The 27,343-nt window shown below is 39.5% G+C and overlaps 1 protein-coding gene across 6 annotated transcripts in view; it reads right to left on the bottom strand.

Moving 5' to 3' along the window:
- VEPH1 (ventricular zone expressed PH domain containing 1) overlaps positions 1–27,343 on the bottom strand; it is a 196,746-nt gene that overhangs the window by 36,894 nt on the left and 132,509 nt on the right. For 5 of the 6 annotated variants that reach the window (XM_070406919.1, XM_070406924.1, XM_070406921.1 and 2 more), the window contains exons 10-11: positions 17,048–17,187; positions 13,177–13,311 (exon numbers count right to left, since the gene is read on the bottom strand). In XM_070406919.1, the coding sequence (XP_070263020.1) occupies positions 13,177–13,311; positions 17,048–17,187 (275 nt within the window). Of the gene's footprint in view, positions 1–7,537; positions 7,933–13,176; positions 13,312–17,047; positions 17,188–27,343 lie in introns of those variants that run through there. The other variant, XM_070406923.1, reaches the window with a different exon arrangement.

The following is a 27,343-nucleotide window of genomic DNA, read 5'->3' as shown; positions in this document are numbered from 1 at the left end:
CTGGTGTAAACGCGGCCCTGGCCACAGCCTCTCTCCCCTTGCTCGGTTGTCTGTCTGACTTAGCCTTGGCCAGCCTTGTGATAAATGAGTTTGTGTCCTTGTTTGCAAGGGGGAATAGCAGAGCATCTGTTGAGGCTGGGAGGCAAAGCAGAGGGTTCTTGTGCAAAGATGCACAAATCCATCATCTTCTTCGTTCAGAAAATAATTTTTTTTTTCTGGGCTCAAAAGAGCATCTTTATGTTTCTCAAATCAGGTTTCCTATGTGCAGACTCTTCTTCAGCATTTTAAATCTCTCCTTTTGGTCTGCATCTTTACCCTCTATCATCTCAAACACAGATCTGCTCCTACATCCTTGAAATCTTTTACCATTTCATTACCACTGAGCCAAAAAAAAAAAAAAAAGGAAAGAAAAGAAAAGGAAAAAAAAGCTCAGTTTAGCACTTGAACAGCTGATCATTGCTGGAGAAAAAGCATATTTCCATTTTACTTTAAATCTATCATCTCAGATCCCAAATGGATGTTCCTCATTAGCCTGATGATTCTGCTATTCTTCTCTAGTAAGTTCATTGTTTCTTTCTCTAAGGATTTCATCTCAGACATTTTCTTTCCTCAAACCTCCCACATTCTACCCCTCCTTTTCCCACCCCACTTTTCGCTGATGGCCTCACCTCTTATTTCACCGAAAAAGATGAAAAGCCATCAAAAAGCACTAACACATCTTTCCATCATCCAATCTCCTACTTGATCTGGGTCTGCATGCAGTGACTTTTCTCTCTCATCTGCTTACTATTTTCACTCTCTATTGCATCATCCCAACAACTTACAAACATGCTCTGGGGTTTCCATATTAAACCATCTCCATACTTCCTCCATTACCAGCCCATTCAGCGCCAGGCTTTTACAACAGCTTTCTACATATGCTGTTTCCTTCCTCATTCTTTCCTTCCCAGCATTTCTCCACCGACTCCTGTTTGCACCTTGCCCTTAAAACTCCATTAAAATTGCCCTTTCCAAGTTGCCCAAATGGATGGACACTTTTCTGTACACATCTTCTTGATCTGGCTGCCGAATCCCATCCATGCCCTGACTCTTTCTCGGACATTCTCTTGATATCTGTGACCTCTACGCTTCCTGGGTTTCTTTTGTCTCTCGGCTGCTCTCTGGGTTGATTCTTGAACTGGGTCCTTTTCCTTTCTATACTCCTCCCAGATTGCTTAAATCTCCCCAAGGCTTTCATCACCTCTATGCTGAGGATGTCCTCATTTATATTCCTGTCCTAAACCGCTTCACATTTGCCTGCTAGACAATTCCACTGGAACATCCCATAGGCATTTTTTCATGTGAGAGGTTTGAAAGCCTCCCTCCCCCTCACCCCCTACCCATTAGTTGGTTATGTCCCTTTTATCATCAAAACGTGTATGGATGTGTCATTTATCCTATCCCAATTGGGACCGTCCCAGTTTAAGCTGCTCTCTTCTCTCATCTGGATCAGCAGTCATCTCCTGCGTGATCTCCTTGATTCTGCTTTTGCCCCGTCTGATCTAGTCTCCACACCGAAGACTGAGTGATGTTTTGAAGACAAGCTGGGGAGTGTCTGCTGCTCCAACTCTTAGGGACTCCCACAGACTGCAATAAAATCGCAGCTCCTTGCCATGGCTTCCGAGGCCAGAGGGCAGTTCCCCGAGATGAACTCTCAACTTGCCCTTTTGGTCACTGGGCTCCACCTCGATCCTTCTACTTCCTCCAATGCTGTGGAAGGGGAGTGAGTTCCCTCTGGGTAGGCATGCCCATCCACAGTGATATAGGAAGAAGAAACAATTAGAACTTTCACTTTACTTTTCATCTCATGCTTTAAAATGTCCATTTTTGAATGTGTCTTATAATGGAAATGAGTGTAATAATACATGTACATAATCTATAAGTAAATAAATACAAACATGGAGGGTGCCTGTTCAGAAATTTTTCTGATGAGAAGTGTGATTTAAATTCAGAGGAGATTGCTCTAATATGCCAAGGTTTTGGCCTTGCTTTTCTTATTCTTTCTCTCCTTTTGGTTTTGGATCTCAAGGTCTTTGTGCAAAACATTCTCTCTGCCAGGAAAACTCATCAGACACCACCTCAGAGAAGCCTCCCTTGACCACCCAACAAATGCCCCCTTCATTACTTTCTTTGGGCATTTTATATTATATTTTTACTAGAGGCCCAGTGCACAAAATTCATGCACTCGGGGAGGGTGGGGTCCTCAACCTGGTCTGCGCCCTCTCACAGTCTGGGAGCCCTCGGGGGATGTCCGACTGACAGCTTAGGCCCACTCCCTGTCAGTTGGACATCCTTAGCACTGCCATGGAGGTGGGAGAGGTTCCCACCACCGCTGCTGCACTCGCCAGCCATGTGCCTGGCTTCTGGTTGAGTGGTGCTCCCCCTGTGGGAGCACACTGACCACCAGGGGGCAGCTCCTGTGCTGAGTGTTTGCCCCCTGATGGTCAGTGCACGTCATAGTGAGCAGTTGAGCAGCCTTAGCATATCATTAGCATATTATGCTTTGATTGGTTGAATGAATGACTGGATGACCGGACACTTAGCATATTAGGCTTTTATTATATAGGATAGTCTCTATCAGGGTGGAGTTTTGTATTTATTTACTTGTATATTACTTTCTCCAACAGGGAAGGGCAAGATTGCTTATGTTGGGTCTCTGCACAGTGCTTGGCATAGAGCATGCATTCCCCCCAAATAGTTTTAGCTGACCGAATGAACGTAGGGTCACATTTACCATTATCTTTACTATGATTTTTCTTTTGTCTCCTCCATGTCATTGCTGGTGTCATTCCCTTTACATGGAACCATTTTCTTCTTTCTTTAAAAAACCCAGACTCTGTATTTTAATGCCCACTAGCCTCCCAACCAGTTCGCTCTCCACCAGGATTATCCCAGACATTGGCATCTGCAGCCACACCCCCACCTTCAGTCTGCCCTCCCAAACCCTTGCCTTCAGTTTTCTGCCATGATTTGCATTCTCATGGAGTTCACCCTTTAATCCCTGGATTGACCCCTTGGCCTGCCTTCTTTGGATAGGCTCTTATTCACACATTCTTTTAATCTCCTTACCTCACCTTTGGTTTTTAGACACTGCCTATCAGATTTTCCTGGTTCTGGGCTCATAGCCCAGGGGTCCCCACCTCCATCTAGGCTTCTGCAATTCCAAACTGAATTCTCATCTACTGCATTCCAATCTAGCTTGCTCTGAAAGGGAGGTTCACCATAGCTAATCTCTCTCCAACGCCATGATTCATTCACACTGCTCTCCCTTGAGGCTGGCCTGCAACACTTGTCACTCACATCACACGTGTAGACTTAAATTTCTCCTAAGAATTTGAATAGTTTTAACAGCCTTTGTATAATAAGCCCATTTCTTATTTACTTCCTTACGCATCTATTTATTAAAGTGCTGTATTAACAGTGTATCTCAAAACACTCAATCTAAGCCTCGGGAGCATCGGGTCTCCTTTTGTTCCACACAAAATTGCTGCTTTAGTTTTATTTGGGCTTGGACAGAACTGCCAATTACTCTGGGAACTGTCAAGTGTGTTTGTAGCGATGTGGACTGAAAACAAATCTCCAAATGTTAGCCAGATGGGGCCCATTTTGTTTCAGCAGCAAATTTAAATTCTTTTTTGTTTCCATAATGGGCATAGTCTTGAGACCTCATCTCTATGGCATATGGAATTTCTCCAGGCTTTGGGAACTGGAACATGTGTGTCAATAAAGGAGACTTCTCTCTCAAATTCTAGTCCTGGAACAATTCCCCAGTCAACTTACTGTCTGGTCCTCTGATGATCAGAGCACCTCTGAAGGGTGGAAATATTAACTGTATCTCTGTTTACTCCATGGAGACCATTCTCCCCATTTCTTAAACAAATCAATGGATTTTCTACCCTTTTAAAAAAATCCTTATTTTATAATGAAAATTGATGATCTTTTCTTTATTTAAGTAAGCTGCTCATTTACATTTCCTTACATTACACAGTATAACTAAAAGTGGTAATTGTACAATGACATTTTTCCCTTGATTACAAAAGAAATACATACTTTTTAGAGAAGATTTAGAAAATACTAGTCCCATCAACCAGGGATAACCATTGCTCACATTTGGGTATATTTCCTTTTGGTTGTTTTAGTGGGCAATCTTCTAAATAATCTTTATATAAATAAATTTGTATATTGCAAAGTGGTATTTCACGTAAGTATAGTTCCATGTCATTAAACATTTCCCATAGGGAGAAACCAAGATGGCAGCATAGGTAAACACCAGAAATTGCTGCCTTGCACAACCACTTCAAAAATACAACTCAAAGACAAAATGGACATCACCCAGAACCACAGGAAGGCTGGCTGAGTGGAAATTCTACAACTAGAACGAAAGAGAAAAGCACACTGAGACTCAGGAGGTGCAGAAGTAAAGTGCGGAGGTACGGAGGTGTATGTGGAAAGGGTTGGCAACTGAGGATGCAGCGCATGTGGAAAGGGCTGGCAACTGAGGATGCGGTTGTCTTTTTCAATGGGGAGAGAGACACAAGCTCCCAACTGCTCTGAACTCCAGTTCTGGGCAAGTCTCTGGGGTCATACAGGGAGAAACTGGACTGTCTGGCATCGGTCGGAACTCAAGGGCGGCTTTCTCTCAGAGGTGCTTGCAGTGATTACCACAGGACACTGAGACCCGGGGCCTCTTAGGGCAGGGCTGAGGATCAGCCATAGCTGTTTGCTCTGCCCTGTTGATTCCCTGAGACCCCACCCCACCCAAGCTGTGCCCAGAGACTTTTGCATATGAATGGCCTGGCCCTTTGCAATCTAAAATTACCTAACAAACTGCAGCTGGGTCAGAGAGACCCAGAACATCCAAAAGAAGGCCCAAGGCCCCAGAGCAGCTTGCACTGCATCACAGCTGGGCCTCATCTGGGCACCTCCAAACCCCAAACAAGGAAGGGGAATCTGCAGATCTCTCCATAGCTCCTGCTGGGTAGCCTCAGGCAGAGGCTAAATTAGCACCTCCTTAGAGATCCAAGAGCCCGTGTACCCAGTGGTCAGAGTGGGACCATCTAGATTAAAACTCCTCAGATCCATAAGGGACACACTCAGGGGGCAGACTCAGTGAGCACCAAAGCCCCACTGAAGCAAGTCTTGCCCCAGAAGAGTGTCTCCAGCACAGAAGTTCTCCCACCATAGACACAGCTGATTCTCACAGCCAATTGGCCTGGAGGTCAATTCCTCCCAGTGATATCTACAACAATCAAGGCTTAACTACAACAAGACTGTGCACAAAGCCCACAAAGGGGTGCACCAAGAGTGTCCTCCTCAGGTAATTGGGGAGGCAGAGCCACTGGGCCCTATAGGACACCTAGCACAGAAAGTCACTCTATCAACACAGGGAAGCATAAAAAATGCAGAGACAAAGAAAGAGGTCACAAATGACAGAAATGGAGGAAAGCAAACTACTGGATATAGAGTTCAAAACCACACTTATAAGGTTTTTCAAGAATTTTCTAGAAACCGCCGATAAATTTAGTGAGACCCTCAATAAATCTAGCGAAACCCTCAAGCTTATGAAAAAGAACCAACTAGAAATTAAGCATACACTGACTGAAATAAAGAATATTATACAGATTTCCAACAGCAGACTAGAGGATCGCAAGAATCAAGTCAAAGATTTGAAATATGAAGAAGCAAAAAACACCCAACCGGAAAAACAAAAAGAAAAAAGAATCCAAAAATATGAAGATAGTGTAAGGAGCCTCTGGGACAACTTTAAGCGTACCAACATCAGAATTATGGGGGTGCCAGAAGAAGAGAGAGAGCAAGATATTGAAAACCTATTTGAAGAAATAATGACAGAAAATTTCCCCTACATGGTGAAAGAAATAGACTTACAAGTCCAGGAAGCACAGAGAACCCCAAACAAAAGGAATCCAAAGAGGACCACACCAAGACACATCATAATTAAAATGCCAAGAGCAAAAAACAAAGAGAGAATCCTAAAAACAGCAAGAGAAAAACAGTCAGTTACCTACAAGGGAGTACCCATACGACTGTCAGCTGATTTCTCAACAGAAACTATGCAGGCCAGAAGGGAGTGGCAAGAAATATTCAAAGTGATGAATAGCAAGAACCTACAACCTAGATTATTTTACCCAGCAAAGCTATCATTCAGAATTAAAGGTCAGATAAAGAGCTTCACAGATAAGAAAAAGCCAAAGGATTTCATCACCACCAAACCAGTATTATATGAAATGCTGAAAGGTATCCTTTAAGAAGAGGAAGAAGAAGAAAAAGGTAAAGATACAAATTATGAACAACAAATACACATCTATCAACAAGTGAATCTAAAAATCAAGTGAATAAATAATCGAATGAACAGAATAAACTGGTGAATATAATAGAATCAGGGGCATAGAAAGGGAGTGGACTGACTATTCTCGGAGGGGTAAGGGGTGTGGGGGTGCGGGAAGAGACTGGACAAAAATCGTACACCTATGGATGAGGACAGTGTGTGGGGGGGGGGGGGTAGAGCAGAGGGTGGGGTGGGAACCAGGTGGAGGGAAGCTATGGGGGGAAAAAAGAGGAACAACTGTAATAATCTGAACAATAAAGATTTAAGAAAAATTTAAAAAAAAACATTTCCCATGAACATAACTTGCATGGTTCCTTAATATTTGTCCATATGGATGAATATATTACTTTAATTCTCCCATCTCTAGATATATCTATCTATCTATATTTCTATTTCTACATTTATATTTAAGACTCTCTTTCTCCCATCTTTAGGTATTTAGGCTATTTACAAATCACTCCACAATACTTTTTGGCATGTGTGTCTTAAGTTTTCTACACATTTCAGATAATTTCTTTAGAACAGATTCCTAGAAATAGGATCACTGTGTTAAAGGATATGAATATTTTGAAGACTCTTGACTGGCATTGCTAAATTGTTTTTTAGGAATGTTGAAATAATGTACACTTCAACTAGAAATGTGTGAGAGTGTCTGAACTCCCTTAATCTAGTCAACACTGATTATTGTCTTTTTAAAAATGAATTTAAAAGGGCCATTCTATTTTAATTTCAGTTTTTATATCTTGACTGAACATTTTTTCTGGACTCCAAATCTTATTTGCTCATGCTCTTGACCAACTCCGATGATTAATTTGAATGAGCTTAAGTATCTTAAGGATATGAAACTTTGCCTTGTATGCTGTGACACATATTTTCATTTAAGTTATTGTATACACAGGTTTGGTTTTATAAACTTTATATTTTTATGGCGTCAAATCTATCAATCCTCAACTCTTAGACATTACTTATAAGTTTAATTAAATTTTAATTATTTAAATGGATAATGCAACAAATACCCATGTACTTGCCAGCTAAATTAATACTCATATTTTGCTTCTGTTTTTAAAAAAAAACAAAATTACAGATGAAATTGAGATCTCCTTAATCTTCTTCCCAGTAACACTTCCCTCCCTCACCCTCCCTCTCCCCCAGTTCCTTGTTATCTAGAGACAATGCCATCATGAATTTGGTGTGAGTCTAAATATGGCGCTATATTTTGATCACAAGTATATGTACCCATAAATAATGCATAGTACTGCTTAAGTGTGCTTTAAAAATTTATGTAAACTAGCATACTATTCATGTCATACTCTTGCAACTTGCTTAATAGAACTCAACATTCTGTTTTCAAAATTTATCCCATGTTGCTACATATAGATCTAATTAATTCCCTTTTATTGCCTGTATAACATGACTATACCACAACATTTTTTTTTCTTTCTTCTACTGATGTTCATTTTCATTGCTTCTGATTTTTTTTTTGGGTGCAAACAGTGCTCGGTTAACATCTGTTCATGTCTCCTCATGCAGGTATGTGAGAGTTCTACCTAGAAAAGGAATTGCAAGATAATAGGGTACAATGAATTTATAATATAACCAGCTATTACCAGATTGCTCTTTTAAAATGGTTGTAAAGGAAAATTTGACTTAAACTTTGTCTAGGACAGAACATTTTTGTACATTATAATAAAAAAAATCTTTATGGAAAGAAATGAGCATCTCTGATAAAATGTTTAAGCTCTGTTTACAGAGAGCTTAAATGTTTCATAGCGGGGAGATCAATATAATGTTATGAATGTTAATTAACTAGATAGGAGACTCCTTTGGAGGGTATGCGTAAACATTTTTTAAAATAAGCTTTAAATGAAAGGAAGACTTCTGGAAAGCTAGTTACTCATCCATGTTGACTGTCAGCTAGCTGTCTAATTTAATTATTATATATTTTATTACATATATTTGAGTCTGATTTAATTTTTACATATATTTTTTCTTAAATACTTTTTTCCTAAATAGGTAAACCTGTTTTATTCTCATTTATTGTGTATAAACATTCTCATTCTTTTATGTATTTGCAAAGACTTTTATTGTCACATTTTTATTCTCACCATTTTTTTTTCTTTATTGGCAGTGGTCGGCAAACTGCGGCTCACGAGGCACATGCGGCTCTTTGGCCCCTTGAGTGTGGCTCTTCCACAAAATACCACGTGCGGGCACGCATGTACAGTGTGATTGAAACTTCGTGGCAGAAGTTGGTATTTTGCGGAAGAGCCACACTCAAAGGGCCAAAGAGCCACATGTGGCTCATGAGCCGCAGTTTGCCGACCACTGGAAGGTATTACATATGTGTCCTTAGCCCCCCAACCCCCCCCTCATGCCCTCACCCCCCTGGTGTCTGTGTCCATTGGTTATGCTTATATGCATGCATACAAGTCCTTTGGTTGATCTCTCCCCCTTACTCCCACCCTCTCACCAGTTTTTGATCATTGTAAAATGGGGTTATCATTTTAAAAATTGTAAATCAATTATTTCAATAATTTTTAGTGAGTCTAAACATCTTACATTTTTGGTCATTTGAGTTTCCTGTTCGGTGAATTTTCTGTTCATGTTCTTCATTAAATTTTTTCTTCAGTTGTTTGTCTCTTCTGTGTTGATTTATAGATTTTTTTTAATGTGTGAGTTATAAATATTTCAAATACCTTCTTATAGCTTGTTCGTACCTTTTACCTTTGTTATGGTGTGTTTTGTTATAGAGAAATTTAAACTCTTTGTGTAGCCAAATCTGTTATTCATATTTGCTTCATGATTTCTGTTCACTTAGGTCTTAAGAAATCCTTTCTTATCCTGAAGTCATAAAGGTAAATTTCAGTATTTTCTTCTACTTCTAAGGTTTCATCGATTACATTTAGGCCTCTAATCTATCTGGAGTTGATTTATGTACATAATGTCTGGGAGGGACCTAATTTTATCTTTTCAATCTGGAAAGTCACCTGTCCCCATACTATTTTGAAAATACTTCATTTTCTTCTTTTTTTAAAAAGAATCTACCACGTGTCTATATATTCTTGGGGCTATTTCTGGAATCTTTATCCTTTACCATTAATTTATCCCCGCAGCAATAATCATGCTCTAATCTGTTGTTGTTTTTTTTTGGAGCTAACATTTGGTATTTATTATGTTACACAGGAATTGTTCTAAGGGATTTGTATGTATTATTTGATCATTACAATCCTGTTGGTAGATACTCTTAAAACACTAATTTTATTTTTTTAAATTTTTCTTTATTTATCTTTATTGTTGAAAGTATTACAGATGTCCTCTTCTCCCCCCGCCTCCATTAACCCCCTCCACCCTTCTCCTGCCCCACCCCAACACCCAAGCCTCGACTGCACCAGTGAACTATGAAAAGGGATGTGTCATTCCAGGCAGAAACTTTTAAAAGTCAGTCTGTGATTCTCCGAGTTCTCTCTCTTCCTCCACTGTGGTGACTGTAGATGCAAATGTTGATATTGAGTTGCCAGAAGATGAACACAGAACAGAAGATGCACCTGGAATTCTAAGTCACCACGTGGAGGACTGCGACTCCGGAGAGCCATCCAGACCCACCACACACTTTGCATGGGGAAGAGACAATCTTTTGCACTCTAGTGCTATTGACTAGCTATGTGACCTTCACCAGGTCCTTTTGCTTCCAATTTTAACATCCAGAAAATGACAAGATTAATTTATTTATTCAGTTAGTTCCCATTATATATTGAGCTCCTACCAAGCACTGTGTGAACTTGGAAAAATAACAGTAAAAACGGTGCAATCCCTGCACTCAAGCACTTTCCAAGTTAATAAATTCTATTGTTGATTTTCAGTTCTGAAATTCCAGAATTTTATTAAAAGGCAACAGCAAGAACAAGCCCTCCAGCATCATATTCCAGAGAGTGAGGCATTTTCTCAGGAGTTTTCTCCTTTCTAAATCCACTTAGCTAGTGTCAACTCCACCACCGCAGCTGATGCAGAAACACTCATCATTTTCAATCACTAGTGTATGTTACAGTGTACATATGGTGAAAAAATAAATAAAGCAGTCTTTGGACCATTCTCACAGCAATTTTGAATTTAGTGGACACAATACTTCATAAAAAAAATAGAAGAAAATCAGTTTGATTGAGAAATACCCAGGCAGATAACTGCCAAAGATGTACAATCTAGATATTAAAGACTTTTTCAATTACTTATGAATAAACCAAATTATAAAACTAAAAAATTATAAAACTAAAAAATTATAAAACTAAAAAATTTGCAGTTAACTTTTCTCTAGAGGACTATTTATCTGTATAAAATAAAAGAAATACGAATAGGTATACTTGTGAGCATGCGCAAAACTGATCTGCCAAGTTTTTAAAAATCTCTTAGGACTCGAAGCATCATGCCAAGTTCTAATTTACTAGTTGCCTCTAGTTAAAATACAGTTCAAAATGAAACATTTATAAGAATTTGAGGCATTGTCTCTAGACATGATACCCAGTTTAAAATTTGAGTGAAATATACAAAGAATTCCATTCTACTTCGTATTGGTGCAATTGTGGCATTTCCTTTATTCTTTCATACTGCATACCTAATTCTTAAACCAAAGCCAAAAACAGTGATGCAATAGTTGAATGTGTCTTCAGTGTCTTACCCTAAATAAACTTTTGATGAATCAGACCCATTTGTCATCCTCTCACAATCCTTCAGCACTTAAAAGGTATTGAGTTAATTTTACAATATAACAGTTTTTGATTAATTTGCTACTTGTTTGTTCTTTGAATTTATTTAATATTGGTTTGTTTACTCCCCTTCTCGATAGTAAAACAAAGACAAGACCATGATCATATATGTATTCTCATAACCTCTGGTTTGCTTAGTAAGCATCCAATGGTTATTACTGTGTTTTCTTAAAGGTAAGGCAAGAATAATCAAGATTTTTGAGTATAGTAAGGGCTTAGAGAAGATGGTAATATTTGCTAAGGAGAGATCAATAACCAATCTCTATTTTCATTGTACATATTCTATTTTCCCTAAGTGATTCAATTCACTGTCATAATGTCAAGTTCTACCTTATGTTTTCCAAACCCATACCTCCAGTCCTGGTCTACCTGTGATCCATTTTAACCACCATCATCACGTGGTTACCTATACAAACACCTTCAACTCAAATATGTAAGCCAGAATGCTTTACCTTCTTTTCCCACAGTGGCTTCCTTTGTGGTCTCTCTTTTTCAGGATGGAGCCATCATCCATTTACCTCCACGATGTGCCTGGAATCATCCTTGGTTCTTCCAGTTTCCTTATCAGGCACCAAGTGCTGTTGATTCTACTTCTTTAAGAGCCTTGCATCCATCGTCTTCCTACAACGTCCAGCTTTGATTCATGTCTTCATTTCCTACCTGATTACAGTAACAGCTTCCTAAGTAGTCTTCCTGCCTCCAGTCAGCTTTCCTCCAATCATTCTCCGCATATTCGGGCCTGTGACTTCTCTCACACACAAAACTGACCATGTCAGTGTAGGTCCATGTCAGTTTCACTTTACTGATTGGATGGGTGTAGTTCCACATTCTGATCTTTTCCAAGTTTGGGGACCTGCTGAGGTGGTCTCAGGCCACTGTGTCCTGAGAGCTATGGCCCTGCTTCCACACTCCTAAAATGCTCTGGGTCTCAAGTCATACTTGCCTGCCTCAGCACAGCTCCTTCTCCTTGACCATGCTTTCTCTTCCTGTTCACCTCATCTACTTCTTCTTCTTCTTCTTCTTCTTTTTTTTTGTGGTGATTGCAGAGGACAAGGGCATGACAGGAAGTTTGGAAGGAAGAAATGAAAGGCACTGAAAAACCTGGAGCCCCGTTCACTGGTGCTCTTTCCCTTTCAATCCTGGGGTCCATGGTCTTCTTTTGTAAAATGTTTTCTATTCCACGTCGTATGAGTAGCTTTTAGTGGGTTGTACTATGTCAGTCTGTGAGCCTCAAACAGCAGTGCCAACGTTGAGCTAAGCTACTCCAGGATATTGCTGTGTTGGCATCCATCAGCCCATGAGGGGCCTTAAACTGACACTGGCCGCCTAATGCAAGTGCACGTTCTAGACAACAGCCTACAGAGTCACGAGCAAATAAAAGTTTCTGCTATGATTTCCCCAACAGCCCTGTGATCAAGTTTTCCCTGCTTCCCAGGGCCTTCTCCTTGGGTATGCCTTAGGTAAGACTTTCATGGGCTTACCAAAACCCCACTCTTTTTGGTTTGAATTGGATAAGCTGGCCTTAGCCTGGGAACCCAAAAGTACTCTCTCCACAGACCCCAAATAAAGGCATGTGTCCCAGAACCTCTCTCTCTTTCTCTCTCTCTCTCTCTCTCTCTCTCTCTCTCTCTCTCTCTCTCCACCCTCCCTTAACCTCCCCAAGTGGCCCCTCGAGGCCTGCTGTGTACTTCCTCCAGGACCTGTGAGTAATAAACTTGTCTATTTCAGTTTCTCTTCTGGTCTTTTGTTGTACAGGGGTCACCATCTGGCACCCTGTGCCCCACTTCACAAATGTTGATTTAACAAAGTCACAATAGGCAATGACCCTGTCTACTGACACCGCTCTTACCTGAGGCCACTGCAGCACCACATGAAATTTGGTGCTATATTACTTAATAAGTGTTTTCTAAAATAATAATAAAAGAAGATCAAGGAGAGAAGGAAAAAATGGAACTGTTGAGACATAGGCAAACTGCTTCAAGATAATCTTGAATCTTAGTTTAAAATAACATATCCTGGGAAAGAAGCATTTACCTTCTGCTGTGGAAATGTGGACTCCAGCATGGCTGTTTCGAAGCTGTGAGCACCCTCTGCCTGGGTCTTCTCCCACAGAGATCTGAGAAATTGCACAGAACGGCTCTGGATGGACAGGGGCTCCGGAAATAGGCTCTGAAAGGGCATTAGTGAGAAAAACATGTTGTCTCTTGTCTCCCCAAGATTGTTTGATTGGCTACAGTGCACTATTTGGGCTTGATTTGAACTTTAACATGGTTTAAATTTAAATAGAAGAACAAAGCTACCTTGAAGATTGAACATATGATATATTTTAGGCTTTTTATTATTATAGACTAGAGGCCCAATGCACGAAATTCATGCAAGAGTAGGCCTTCCTTCCTCCAGCTGCTGGCACCGGCTTCCCTCTGGCAGCCAGGACCTAGGCTTCCCTCACAGCCCTGGCTTCGTCCGGAAGGTCTTCCGGGAGGATGTCTGGTCTAATTAGCATATTACACTTTTATTATTATAGATAGAAAAATTAAAAGTATTGAATAAGATTTTCAAGGCAGTTGACATTGATCTCTATAAATATGCCTAATCTTTGTAACATAGTATTTACTTCAATAATTTCCCAAGCATGTTACCCAATTGGAAAGTGGTCAATATAAATATTTATTTTTCAAAGCTCTGATAATTAATGTATAAAATTAAATCTAAAGCACAAATATCAGAGTAGATTATGAACACTAGAAATTAAATAATTGAGTTTTCATTTTGCACATATCCAAATATGAACATTGTGAATAGAAGTGTGGGAAACAAAAAACATTTTTAATCCTAAAATGTATAATGGATGGATATTCCTAGAACTTTAAGATATTCTAAGTGTTAGATAACAAGATTGTTATGTAAAGAAAATCACATTTATGTATGTTTCATTCAAGCTAATGAAAATAAAAAGTTCAAAGGAAAATTTAAATTGTGTTTGTATATTTACTAATCTATTACGTTTTTAATAGTTATTTACATGTTGTGATGTAAAGTGTTATAACTTTAAATGTGAGCATTTCAAGTCAAAGAAACAATTTTATAAAAACATACAGAACATAACAGAGAGCATAAAATATTTATAAACACACAAAACCATTTATGTATTATATTTTATGCTGAGGTATGACAAAATTATGATATTGGCGTATAAATCCTATTTTCTATGACAATGATATCCAAGCATCGACTTATGAAACTATGTAGTTTGTGTATAAGAAATTTCTATTTAGTAAATAAAAATTAGTAAGTTTTTCCCAAGAAATATGTCATTACTATAAAGATGAGCTATTTGTACTGAGTGGGGAAAGGTGAAGAACTTTATACTCTAAGAGGCCTGCAGATTAAAAAAGGCTAAGAGCCAGTACCAGGTAAGCTGATTATGCACCCATAATGTGGACACATCTGGGAATTTATTTATTACCAGAAAGTTATGTAGCACATGATTTTTCATTTAAAGAGAAGCAGAGTCTGGCCAGCGTGGCTCAGTGGTTGAGTGTCAACCTATGAACCAGGAGGTCATAGGTTTGATTCCCGGTCAGGGCACATGCCCAGGTTGTAGGCTCAATTCCCAGTAGGGGGCGTGCAGGGGGCAGCTGATCAATGATTCTCATCATTGATGCTTCTATCTCCCTTCCTCTCTGAAATCAATAAAAATATATTTTTAAAAAATAAAGAGAAGCAGAGCCTGACTTAATTAATCATCAATCCAAAGAGGAGCGTTTAGACTGGAATCAGTGAGTTCAAGAGCTCCACGAATCTGTTAAATTGATGCAAGGCTGGGTTTGTAATCGTGAACTCAAAGATTTATTTTTTATTCAAATCTTTTATTGATGTTGTGAAGCCAGGGCTTATCCAGACCACACATTATCAAAGCTATGGAAAAAGAAAGGAGCCATTACAGTAAAATGAACAAAGAAGAAAAGCAGTATAAACATGCTTTGGGGCGATTTTGCTTAAAGAGAAAGACAAAGAATCAGACTATGTCAATAAAATAAGATAAAGGGACAAAAATAAAAGCAAGTTTTCTTGGTTTGTTTTCAGAAAACTGACAACTGTTAAGAACAAAGCCAAAGATCAAACCAAATACAAAATCACTGATGAAAACTATTTGAAAACTGTAAGTAAAGTAATTAAAGTAAAATAAGGTCATTCTTTTAAGAAATGGAACAAAAATCAATGCTTTTTTTTGTTGTATTCCAATACAACTTGATTCACAACAAAACACGAGTTGTGAGTTATTAAGTCTTATAGAATAGGTGATAGACGAGTTGTGAGTTATTAAGTCTTATAGAATAGGTGATAGATAGTCTTAAGGCACATCTAAGCTGTCTCTTTTCTTAATTACTATAGTTCCACTTTATGGTTATGATACATTCAGCTGCTTTTATTTATAAAATATAACTGCCTGGTTGTGACTTTTGCAGGGGGTATAATGGAAATATTTTATTAATAGAAGTAAATAAACTATCTTACCACTTGGCCTAATTTTTAAGCATCTTACAGCATTTGAATTCTGTTTTTCCCTCCTTTCTTTTCTGCACCTGCCTGCATCCATTCATTTTATTTTTTAACACATGTGCAATAATGAAAAGACTACTGGATCAGGAATCAGGTAATCTGAATTCTGCCCTTCAATTTTCTTTTTCTTTTTAAAAAAAATTTTTTTTTATTAGTTAAGGTATTACAAATGTGTCCTCATCCGCCCCATTCACCCCCAACCTCCTCCCCCCCCCTCGCCCCAGCACACTCATGCTTCCATCCCCCTGTTGTCCATGTCCATTGGTTTGGCTTATATACATGTATACAAGTCCTTCGGTTGATCTCTCCCTGCCCTTCAATTTTCTTATCAGTAAAAATGATGTCTAAGGTCTCTTGTATTACTAACACTTTATAATCTGTATTATAATTTTACATGAAAATTTAATGCATTTGAGATAAATATTTCCATAAAAGAATCTTTTTTTTTGCCTTCATGTCATTTCTTTTTTTTCTTTGTTGTGAGTATTACATATGTCTCCCTTTTCCCTCCATTGACCCCTCCAGCCATTCCCTGCCTTGCCCCAGCCCTCACCACCCCATTGTCTGTGTCCGTGGGCCATGCATAGCGTACAAGGTCCTTGGTTGATTACCTCCCACCCACCAACCCTCCCCCACCTTCCCTCTGCGATTCCACACTCTGTTCCATGCTTCCATGTTCTGTATCCACTTCATTCATCAGTTTATTTTGTTACTTAGCTAAAATAAGAATCTTTTTTAATGCTAAAATATTTGCATCAAAATTTTAATTATTAAGTTGAAAGTTTCTTGTTATGAAATTTTACCTATAGTGATATATTTTGTGGAAAAAATAGCATTCCAGTATTTTAACAATGTCTAAAATGGTGTGCCAACATGAAAATTAACTGGAGATTGAGACTATAAATAAAGGCTAGCTCTACATTAGGAAAGCTCTTCCCCCAAATAAGCTGGTATTTTTGTTGTTTCACAAAAAAGTATTTTCCCTTTTATTTTCCTTTTTTTAATAAATGAACTAGAGGCCAATGATGAAATTTGTGCAAGGGGCTCAGCCCTTGCAGCCCTGGCTTTGTCCGGAAGGTCGTCCAGAAGGATGTCTGGTCTAATTAGCATATTATGCTTTTATTATTATAGATATTAATAGGGTTGGTCTCCTGATTAGTAATCCAGAACTTTTTATAAGAGGAGTATCCTAAAATATTTTTTAAAAATCCTTATTAAAAATTAGTGATGAAATGTGTATGCATCGCTGTTTCCTACATATCAACTTTGGTCACATAATAATTCAGTAAAAATGATCATAAACTCATACCAAGGAGCCACAATGAACTTAGCTTATACACACCTGCTGAAACAGAAACATGATCTGGATCCACGGCTGAGGTTCTTGGCTGATGAGAATAAAACTGGATTTACTGTACAGGCAGTAATGGCCCTTCAGGGAGCAGGTGAAGAACAACTTGGCTACACAACTTCTAACAGAATCTAGGAATAAATACACATAGCATTGAACATTTGAGTCTTCTCAGAGTTACACTTTATACTTCAACACACAAACACCTTTCGAAATCCATTCCTCAGCTTTCAGTCTGACAACCAGTAACTCCAAACAGCTGTGTATTTGGGAGTGGATCCACATCATGGAATGTAGATTTAAATGCAGATGCTTTTATCCATCTTTCTCTGATTTTAATGAACAATGTATGAGGAATCTCCGAGCAACTAACACAGCAGAGTTAACTTCTCGCCAATAAAAAGGGAGATACTGTGTCATTTCCTTCTTATTGGGCACCTTGAAAGGATAATGTGGGAGAAATAAGCAAGTGGATGGAGGAAACCCAGCCATTTTTGGACGGTGGATGGTGTGTCATGAATCAGGGCCCCAGTTCACTTGATTGTGCAGGGGCCATGCAGACAGCCTCCAAAGTAGCTGGCCAGAAGTATGGCTTCCTGTGAACTGGCCTGGTCTGATTCTAAAAGGTCATTTCATCTTGAGGAGCTTCAGCAAGGAAGCTTAATGAGATCATCCTTTAGGGACAAGAAAGTGGGGGAAGACAGTGGTGGTGGAATAGAGTAGAAGTGGTGAGAAGTCATGTATAGGAGGAGCCATTTAATCTTTACAATCCTACAAGATGGGCATTATTCTTGCTATTTTAAAGATGATGAAGCTTAGCCTATTTGAAGGTCAGGGTGACCTTGGTACATGACACACAAGAGATGCTCCTCAGAGAATATCTAGACAGATGAATGATGCTCAGAGATCCAGAAAAAAAATATTGCTGAAGGCTTCTTAACTTGTGGCAGAACCAGGATTTGAAGTCAGCTGAACTGATGCCATGTTGGAACGCCTTACCGGGGATCTTAAAATCTGTAGTTATATTAACAGTTCATGGAGTATTTATTGCTTCAGAATTAATCTGACATTTTACATGAAACATGTTGAAAGTTAATAGATTCAGTATGCCCTACGATTAAAAATGGAAATGGATTAGCATTTATTAAAAGTGGATGGGGACCCTCATAAGATGGCAGAGTCGGTCCCTATCCTTGCTCCATTAGGTGTGAAGGCATAACAGGCTTTTCAGGAAGAGTTTGGAAGCGTTCAGGGAAGGTGGCCAATGACAGATTAGAGAAGAAGGCATTGGAAACAGAGCAATAAATCCACAAGGCAACTTAGAAGTATATACTGGAATCTTAATAATATCAAGCAGCTTTCTGTGATTCTGAAACATTGGTATGAAAGAACTAGTTTTCGTGAAGTTAATTGTTTGGGGGTATTAAAAAATGTTGGGTTGAGCATTCAATATCCTTCTTTAAAATCAGAAATCATTCCTGCATCTGAGGGTGAATGATGGGTCATGACATGTAAAGAGAGTTTGAAGTTTCAGTGGGAAAGACCAGGAAGCCTGTGTCTGGGAAAGAAAGACCTCAGAATCAAATGGAGCACCTATTGAGTTAAAATTGCCCTATCAGAAATTGTTTGACAATGGTAATGAAAAATACATTTTGGCATCGATGCTCTGAAATTTGGAATTTAATCTATACTAGAGAAATAAGAAACAAGTATATCAAGAGAGCCACACCAAAAATGGTATTCGAAATAAATTGAATGTATATAGACATTGAGATAGCAAGATGTTTCGCTTTAATAGAAAGTTTCAAAAGCAAAGTTCTTTCCTAAGAACCCATGTCAGTTGTAAGTTGAACTTCGGACCTCTGCCATGAAAAAAGTTTTTGTCTATTTCCTACACTAAATTCTTACTGCTCATTCATGTTTTCTTTTTGAAAATGGACATTGCTTAGATTTATTTACTCACCCAGAGTCTACCAGCTTTCTATACACAAACCACAGGGGTCCCAGATCACATTAAATGGGTGAAGTGGTAGAGCAGAGACCTTTCACTTAGAAGCATATGCACTGGCTGGAAAAATAAATCAGTTCTGTGACAGAAGGTTTTTGTCAATATTTTCAGTAAAGCTGACCTGTATCAATATTTTTCTTCTCATCCCCCCCACCCCCCAGAGCTTTCCAGGCTTGGAAAGTTTCCCCCACAGTATTAATATTTAGTTGTTAATTTTTCTCTGTAATTTTCCTCCCTCCTGTTCATTCAATGGTATTGAATGGTAAACATGCAATAAATTGTTGTTGAATAAATAAATGTCAGACACTGTGTGAGAGCAAGAGGGACCATGATGTTGAGCCTACTCTTAAGAGGCTTACAGCACAATAGAAATGTCTATAAACAACATTGTTTATAAACATCTAGAAACAACATTTATAAAAAAATTTTTTTATGCCCATGAGATGGTGGAGGGACACACTATTATGAGTCTCAGAGAAATGAGCAGCTTATTCTCCCTGAGGAGGAAATATTTGAGGTGAACCATGAAAGATGATCATGATTTTGAACTTAGAAAAAGTGTGAGGGAGACAAACATTTTAAGTGTAGGGAACACCCTAAAAAATAATCACACAAGGTATGAATGTTCAAGGTAATTCCAGGTAGTAAATTTAGTATATAGGGGTCATTAAGACATAGTATACTCATACAATTGATGCCCAAAGGGTTGTTCATTTTTCTAGACTTACGTGAAGAGAGAGATTAAATGATAGAACCATCAGAAAGAGTATCTATACAAATTTTCTTAAGTCCATGAGATACTGGAGTTTTGGGAGGAAAACCACAGAGGTAAAGTGACATTTTCGTCATAGCATACCATTTGATCAACATGACTTATGACTATTGATGTTGACCTTGATCACCTGGCTGAGGCAGTGTTTACCATGTTTCTCCACTGTAAAGGTAATCTCTCCCCCCGCCCCGCCCCCACACTTTCCACACTGTACTCTTTTATTTTTAATCCTCACCTGGGGATATTTTTCCATTGATTTTTTAGAAAGTGGAAGAAAGAGGGAAAGACAGAAACATCAATGTCAGAGAAACACATCGATTGGTTGCCTCCTGCATGCACCCTGACCATAGCTCAGGACCCTTTGGTCCATGGGCCAATGCTCTATCCACTGAGCCAAACTGGTCAGGGCTCCACATTGTATTCTTTGAAGGGAAGTTACTATGTGAAAGTGGGGAGTTTGCTTTACCTCCTTGAGGGCAAAATAGCTACATAAATTATGTGAAATTCCTCTGCATAGATTTGTCTCTTCCTTCTCCAGTTATTTTATTCAAATTATTTAGTTAATTATTCTATCAGTATGTGCATATAAATATTTACTTCATATTTTAATACTATTTTATTTTTGCTCTGATTGTTCCAGCTTTGGCCATTAAGAGTTCTTTCAGTTGGCTCCTGTATCCATTTCATGTGCCCTCATCATTTTGTGGGTGAATGTGTGTGTGTGTGTGTGTGTGTGTGTGTGTGTATGGCTTTTTTTTTGCACTTATTTACTTTCTGGAACTAAAAGATACTCCTGGCTCGTTTTGTATGTTTCCAGCCCCTCTCTTGGAATCAGTCGTTTCTCCAAGGAGTTCTGGTTCCTTTTATTGGAGAACTAGAGGCCTGTTGCGTGAAATTTGTGCACAGGGAAGGGGGGGGGGGGGGGGAGGGAGGGTGTCCCTCAGCCCAGCCTGTGCCCTCTCACAATCTGGGACCCCTCGGGTAGGGTCCCTAGGCATGGCCGGTGATCAGGGCCTCTCAGGGCTTTCCTTCCCCCAGCTGTTGGCAGCTGACCCTGCCCCTGACACTGCCCCTGCTTGCCATCTGTACAGCACTGCCCCTCTGCCCCCCCGCACCTCCGCCACTGGTCGCCTCCCTCTGTGGGTGACAGGCATGGGGTGCAATCACTTGGCTGACCTGGGCCTCCATCTGCGGGCGATCATTGGCTGGCCCCACACACCTGCCACAGTGTTGCTGGCTGGTGGCCTGAGCCTTCCTCTGTGTGGCGATTAATCTCAGGGCCCCCAGATCGATCCCACTGTAGAGGGAGGCCCCGCTCACCTGCCGCAGCACCACTGGCCGGGTAGCCTAGGCCTTCCTCTTTGGGGCAATTGATCGCGGAGCCTCACCATCAATCACCCCACAGAGGTAGCCTGGGCCTTCCTCTGCAGGGCGATTATGGGGTGATGGCCAGGCCCCCCAACCAATTGCACCACACCTGCCTTGGCTGGCCTGGCGCCAGTGCGTGTCTTAGTGTGGTCGTCCGGAAGGTCATCTGCACAGTCATTCTGCTGTTTGGGTGTTCCGTCAATTTACATATTATGCTTTTATTATTATAGATGGTATTAGAAACCAAGATCTGGGTTCTAGGTGTGCTTGTTGCTACTGAGGTGGCATTACTCCTTGGCCCTCTCAGCTAAAAGAGTGAGGAAATAATATATGTACACATATACAAATTTTTTTCTATATATAACTGTCTTTATCTATATTAAACTAAACATAAGTTCATATGATGACTTCAATTCTAATTCTTTACCACATGGAAAGTTTTAGCCTTGCTTACCTGTAACTCCCACATCAACAGTGAGGAGCCTGGCTTCCATTCCTTTTTTTAAAATAATACATTTTTATTGATTTTAGAGAAGAAGGGAGAGGGAGAGAGAGATAGAAACATCAATGATGAGAGATAATCATTGATTGGCTGCCTCCCACATGCCCTCCACCAGGAATTGAGCTTGCAACCCAGGCATGTACCCTTGACCAGAATCAAACCCAGGACTCTTCATTCTGTGGGCCAATGCTCTATCCACTGAGCCAAACTGCTAGGGTGCCTAGCTAGCTCCCATTTTGTTAGTGTTTTTATCTCTGTGCACTACAGAAGGCAGAAAATCTCTCTGTCTCTGTCTCTCTCTCTCTCTCTCTCTCCCTCCCTCGTATCCTCTGTCTCTATCTTCTCCTCCCTCTCCCTCCCTCTCTCCTCTCTCTTAAAAACCTTTGTGTATTTAGCCTCTACTATAGTGCTTGGCAGAGAGAGGTTTCTTTCAAAATATAATAATAATATCTCTATATATAAAAGCCTAAGTGACCAGCGGACCGTTCGACCAGCCGACCGGTAGCTATGACATGCACTGACCACCAGGGGGCAGATGCTCAATGCAGGAGCAGAAACCACAGGCATGGAAACATGGAACAGACTGATGAATCTCAGAGGCAAGGGGGAGGGGGGAGGGTGGGAAGAGATTAACCAAAGATCTTACATGCATACTAGAGGACCAGTGGAGTACCTCGGCCTGGCCTGTGCCTTCTCACAATCTGGGACCCCTCAGGGGATGTCAGAGAGCCAATTTTGGCTTGATCCCTGCAGTCCAGGCTGAGGGACCCCATTGTGCACCAGGCTTCTAGTTTTATTATAATCTTTCTGGAGCAACAAAGCTAAAAACAGTAGGATAGTCTCATGAATATGAGAAAGTATAATATAATATTTTGATGTTTAAATTTTATCTCACTTTTAACTACACAGTCCATATGGTCATATCTAACATGAGAGATATAGCTGTTTATTAATGTGAATATTCTTCCTTAGTTTTGGCACTTGTATTTTAGCTGTATTCCAGGTACCAGTTATATTATGATCTTGTTAAGAAAATACTTCTGTATTTGTTTCATTTTTGTAAAATGCTAAAAAAAACCCCAAAACATTAGAAATGTGGAAAGTATGCCAATTAACATTTTGGAAAACATTCTAAAATTAGAAATAGTTTTAAATGAAATCATGAAGTTTCAGAAAGGAGTTATAATCTATAGTAATAAAAGCATAATATGCTAATTAGACCAGATGTCTTTCCGGACAAAGCTGTGGTGGCAGGGGCCAAGGCAGAGGTGGTAGAGGCCCCTGGCCTCTGTGGTGGGTGGGGGGTGAGGCCGAGGAGGCAGAGGTGGCAGAGGCCCCCAGCCACTGCGGTGGCAGGGGCCAAGCCCCTTGCTCAAATTTCATGCATCAGCTCTCTAGTTTTGTAATAATGTTTTAAAAGTCTAGTGGAAATTCTAAATCAAGCAAAAACCATAATAAAAAATAAGATTTTAGTATATGTGTGTGTGTGAATTACTTAAAATATTACAGCAAGTTAATATGTGGAATAACTAATATTAGTGTTTACTTTTATACCAATCACTCTGTTAGGTGTTTCATATAATTATCATTTTTTCCCCATAGTTATCTATTATTATCTCTATTTTTACTTAAGAGGTTAAAATGTCAGAGAGTTAAGTGACTTAATCAAGTAAAATGCAGGACCAAGATTTGGACTCAAGTTCATCAAAATGCAAGACCTATGTTTTGTTCACAAAATGATACTACCTCCTCCACAGTAACTGTCTAGTGGACTTGAACCTGCCTCCCCAGCCGAGTTACCTATAATTTCTGTGGGGATAGGGCAGACAATCCAAAATAAATTGTCTGTCTTTAATAAGACCACACCAGTTGTCCAGACCTAGAAATATAACCTAAGGCATTAACGTTTATGTAATTTCCATATAGTCAGCAAAATTCACTAACCTGGTGGCAGGACAAATCCTATATAATAAAAGCCTCATATTCAAGTTGACCGAATGGCAGAATGACTGGTCACTATGATGCGCACTGACCACCAGGGGGCACACACTCAACGCAGGAGTTGCCCCTGGTGGTCAGTGCACTCCCACAGGGGGAGCGCCGCTCAGCCAGAAACTGGGCTCATGGCTGGTGAGTGCAGTGACGGTGTCGGGAGCCTCTCCCGCCTCTGCTGCAGGTGGGCGGTAAGGAGTGAGGGGTTCCAGTCTGTGAGAGCCCCAGACAGTGAGAGGGATGTCTGACTGTTGGTGTAGGCCCGATCCCCCAGGGGTCCTGGACTGCGAGAGGGTGCAGGCTGGGCTGAGGGACTACCCCCTCCCTGCCCAGTGTACAAATTTTGTGCACCGGGCCTCTAGTCTTTTCATAAGTCTAAAGGGCCATGGCAAATCTATAAAGAGAAGCTCTTTCTAAGCCTGTGTAAAATAAAAATAATTGGCCTCTTTTATCCCTAAATATAATAGGAGAAAATAGGGGAGTGTTCTGAACTCAGAGGAAATAATCAAAATGAATAGGCTCAGAGGTGAAGAAAGCTAAAAGGAGGGCTGTGGTGTTAACTTTAATGGCCTGTGATCTGCTATCAGTTGATAAGTGGTTTTACTACTTATCTATATTGGATCTGAGAAACACACAATTCTTCTTGGTAGACTAGACAAATGACTCATCTCATAGGGCGGCCAGTTATGTATAATCTATGCTATCATATACTTTTTATTTAGAGATTAATGCTTTTTAAGAATAAAAATAGAATATGGCTTTGATTTTTATTATAGCTAGTAGAAATATCAAAGAGTTGGCTTTATTTTTTGGAAAAAGGAATGTTAGCTCTTGTTTTGAATTATTTACCAAACTTACACTGTGAAAAGTCCTCCAGCTAAATAAGGGTCAACTAAAAGAGTCTGGCTTGTTTCCCAGGTTTTTCAACTGAGTCATTCTTCTCCATATCCAAACTATATTTCTAGAATGATTTATAAAATTCAAACGTGGGACTATTTTGCTGAAATTGCTAAATTGCACATATATATAAGCAACAGATTCAGAGAAGGCATTTGGAGGGACTTAGCAGGAAGGGAGCTGATTTTCATTGACTTCTTACTTTGTACCTAGGTGCAGGTGCAACGTATTACGTTGAACACTCGTGAAGTAGATCTTGTTCTCCCTGTTTTATGGAGAAGGAAATCTCAAGATCAAACTTCCAGGAAGCAAATGAGCTAGAATTTGAGCCCAGGTTCCAGAGTTCATTCTCCTTGGAATGAATCAGAAAATGAAGGTAATAGAAGTACCTCAGAAGCATGCATGGTCCAGTGGAAAGATCCTTGGCCCAGGTGTCAGATAACCAGGGCCTTAGTGGGGAGACTATTGTTCTCTTCTCTCCCTGTCCTCTTGCTGCTTCTTCTTCTGTTTTTAATTTAAGTTCTTTATTGTTTAAAGTATTACATATGTCTCCCCTTTCCTCCATTGTGTCCTCTTGTTTTTTATCTGTAAAATGAGATAGGCTAAAAAATTGATCTAGAATATACTTTCTAAAATTTTATATTTTTATTTGCTTATTATCTTTCTCACTCTAGGGCAGTGGTTCTCAACCTTGGCTGCACATTAGAATCACCTGGGAATCTTTTTAAAATCCTGATTTCTGGGCCTCACCCTCCGGAAATTCTGTTTCTTTGTTACTAATGTTGTGGCCCCACCCCATAACAAAGAAACAGAATTTCCGGAGGATGAGGCCCAGAAATCAGGATTTTAAAAAGATTCCCAGGTGATTCTAAATGCAGCCAAGGTTGAGAACCACTGCTCTAGGGTGTAAGCTCCATGAGGATAGAATTTTTTTATTGAGGTTTTAACCATTTTTAGGTGTACAGTTCAGAATGAATGTATTTAATGTGTTTAAATACATTCAGATTGTTGTACAATCATCATGCCCGTCCATCTCCAAAAATTTTTATCTTCTCCAACTGAAACTCTATACTCATTAAAATATAACTCTCCAATGACCTCTTCCCCCAGCCCTGGAAACCAGCAATTTATTTTCTGTGTATGAATTTGGACACTTTTCATACCTCAGATAAGTGGAATCATACAATATTTGTTCTTTTGTGTCTGGCTTATGCTACTCAGCATAGTGTCTTCAAGGCTCATTTATGTTGTAGGATATATCAGAATTTCATTCCTCTTTAAGGCTGAATAATTTTCCATTGAATGTGTATGCCATGCTTGTTTACCCATGCATCTGTCGATGGGCATTTGGGTTGTTTCTGCCTTTGAATTGTGACTGTTGTGAATAGTGCTGCCATGAACACTGGCGTGCAAAAATCTCTTTTAGTTTCTGACTTCAGTTCTTTTGGGGTATATTCCCAGAATTGGATTGCCAGATCATATTCTATGTTTAATTTTTTTAGAAACTGCCACACTAGAATGTACTGTTTAGCTCTGAATTTCTGTGATTTGATGAGGGGTTGTAGAGGCACACAAAGAAATGTATCTCTGCTGACTGCTCAGAGCAGGGTTGGATGTTTGCCCAGGGCGATCAGGACTTGCTCTCAGCACTCAACACAGGACAGATGGCAACAGGGTCTGTTAGAGTATATTTCCTCCTTCTCCTTGACACTAGCCAGACAGGAACCACTGGAGCCATTTCTTCCATCGTCCATTTAATTCTTCTTTGATGTATTTCAAAGACATGGAATCCAAAATACTGACCCAGAATGAATAAATAATACTGTCATTTAACTATATAAATATCCTAAATTGGACAGAAAAAAGAGTAGGAGGAAATGAAACTGGTAATTTATCTGATGAGATTGTTTTCAAAGTAGATAACATAAAACATGTTTTTGAAGTCAACTCAAAATTACAATTTGGGGGGAGAATGTAGAACAAGCTTATCACTCTAAAATACTTGAAAATATTTCATTACTTGTAAAACATAATAGGAATGAAATACTTTTGATTTTGCCTGACAAATGGAGGAAGGCATCACAAGCCAGTGTGAACCACTTACCAAGCTTTAATTCCACATGATTTGTAAAACATATTTTTGTCTTAGATGAAACTGTGCCATCATTCCCAAATTAAAATTTAGAAGTTTTAAACAGAATAGCAATTATTTCATTAACTTTGATTTAGGAAACAGAGAAAAAGATATTCCCAGGTTAAAAAAAAATAGATTCTCAAAAGTGAAGATGATTTTCTGAAATGACTGTTTGAAATATGTCTTTGAGAGTAGACAGTGCTTTCATCAGCTTGACATTTCCAGGGCTTGGTTCTGCAGTAGGTTCCCAGCAATGTGAGCTGTTGAACTCATGTGTGTTTAAGGAAAAACTACCAAATTTCTCATTTGATGAAGAAATTGGGGCAGGAGGACAATGAGTAAGAAGGCTGTCTCTTGTTTTCACTAAGCACTGCTCATGATATTACTGGTTGAGAAATACATGGTCCCTTCTCAGCATCTGGTTGGCCATTGGCCATATCACATGCACATGTGTGTAACTTCTACACCCAGAGCAAAGGTGCTATCTTCTTTTTCCCATTCATGGCAGAAATTGCAGCCAGTTGTCAAACAAGCAGGCAGATGCTTTTGTTTTGGATCATCAGATAAAGGAAATAAAGTTATTTTACAAGTGATTGCTTTTTAAAAAATATATA

This window comes from Myotis yumanensis, unplaced genomic scaffold (assembly GCF_028538775.1).
Source record: "Myotis yumanensis isolate MYYU_CA2020_CCGP unplaced genomic scaffold, mMyoYum1.0.hap1 SCAF_2, whole genome shotgun sequence".
Taxonomy (NCBI): domain Eukaryota; kingdom Metazoa; phylum Chordata; class Mammalia; order Chiroptera; family Vespertilionidae; genus Myotis; species Myotis yumanensis.
Note: the sequence above shows the minus strand (reverse complement) of the source record. Positions and strands in the feature narration are given on the sequence as shown.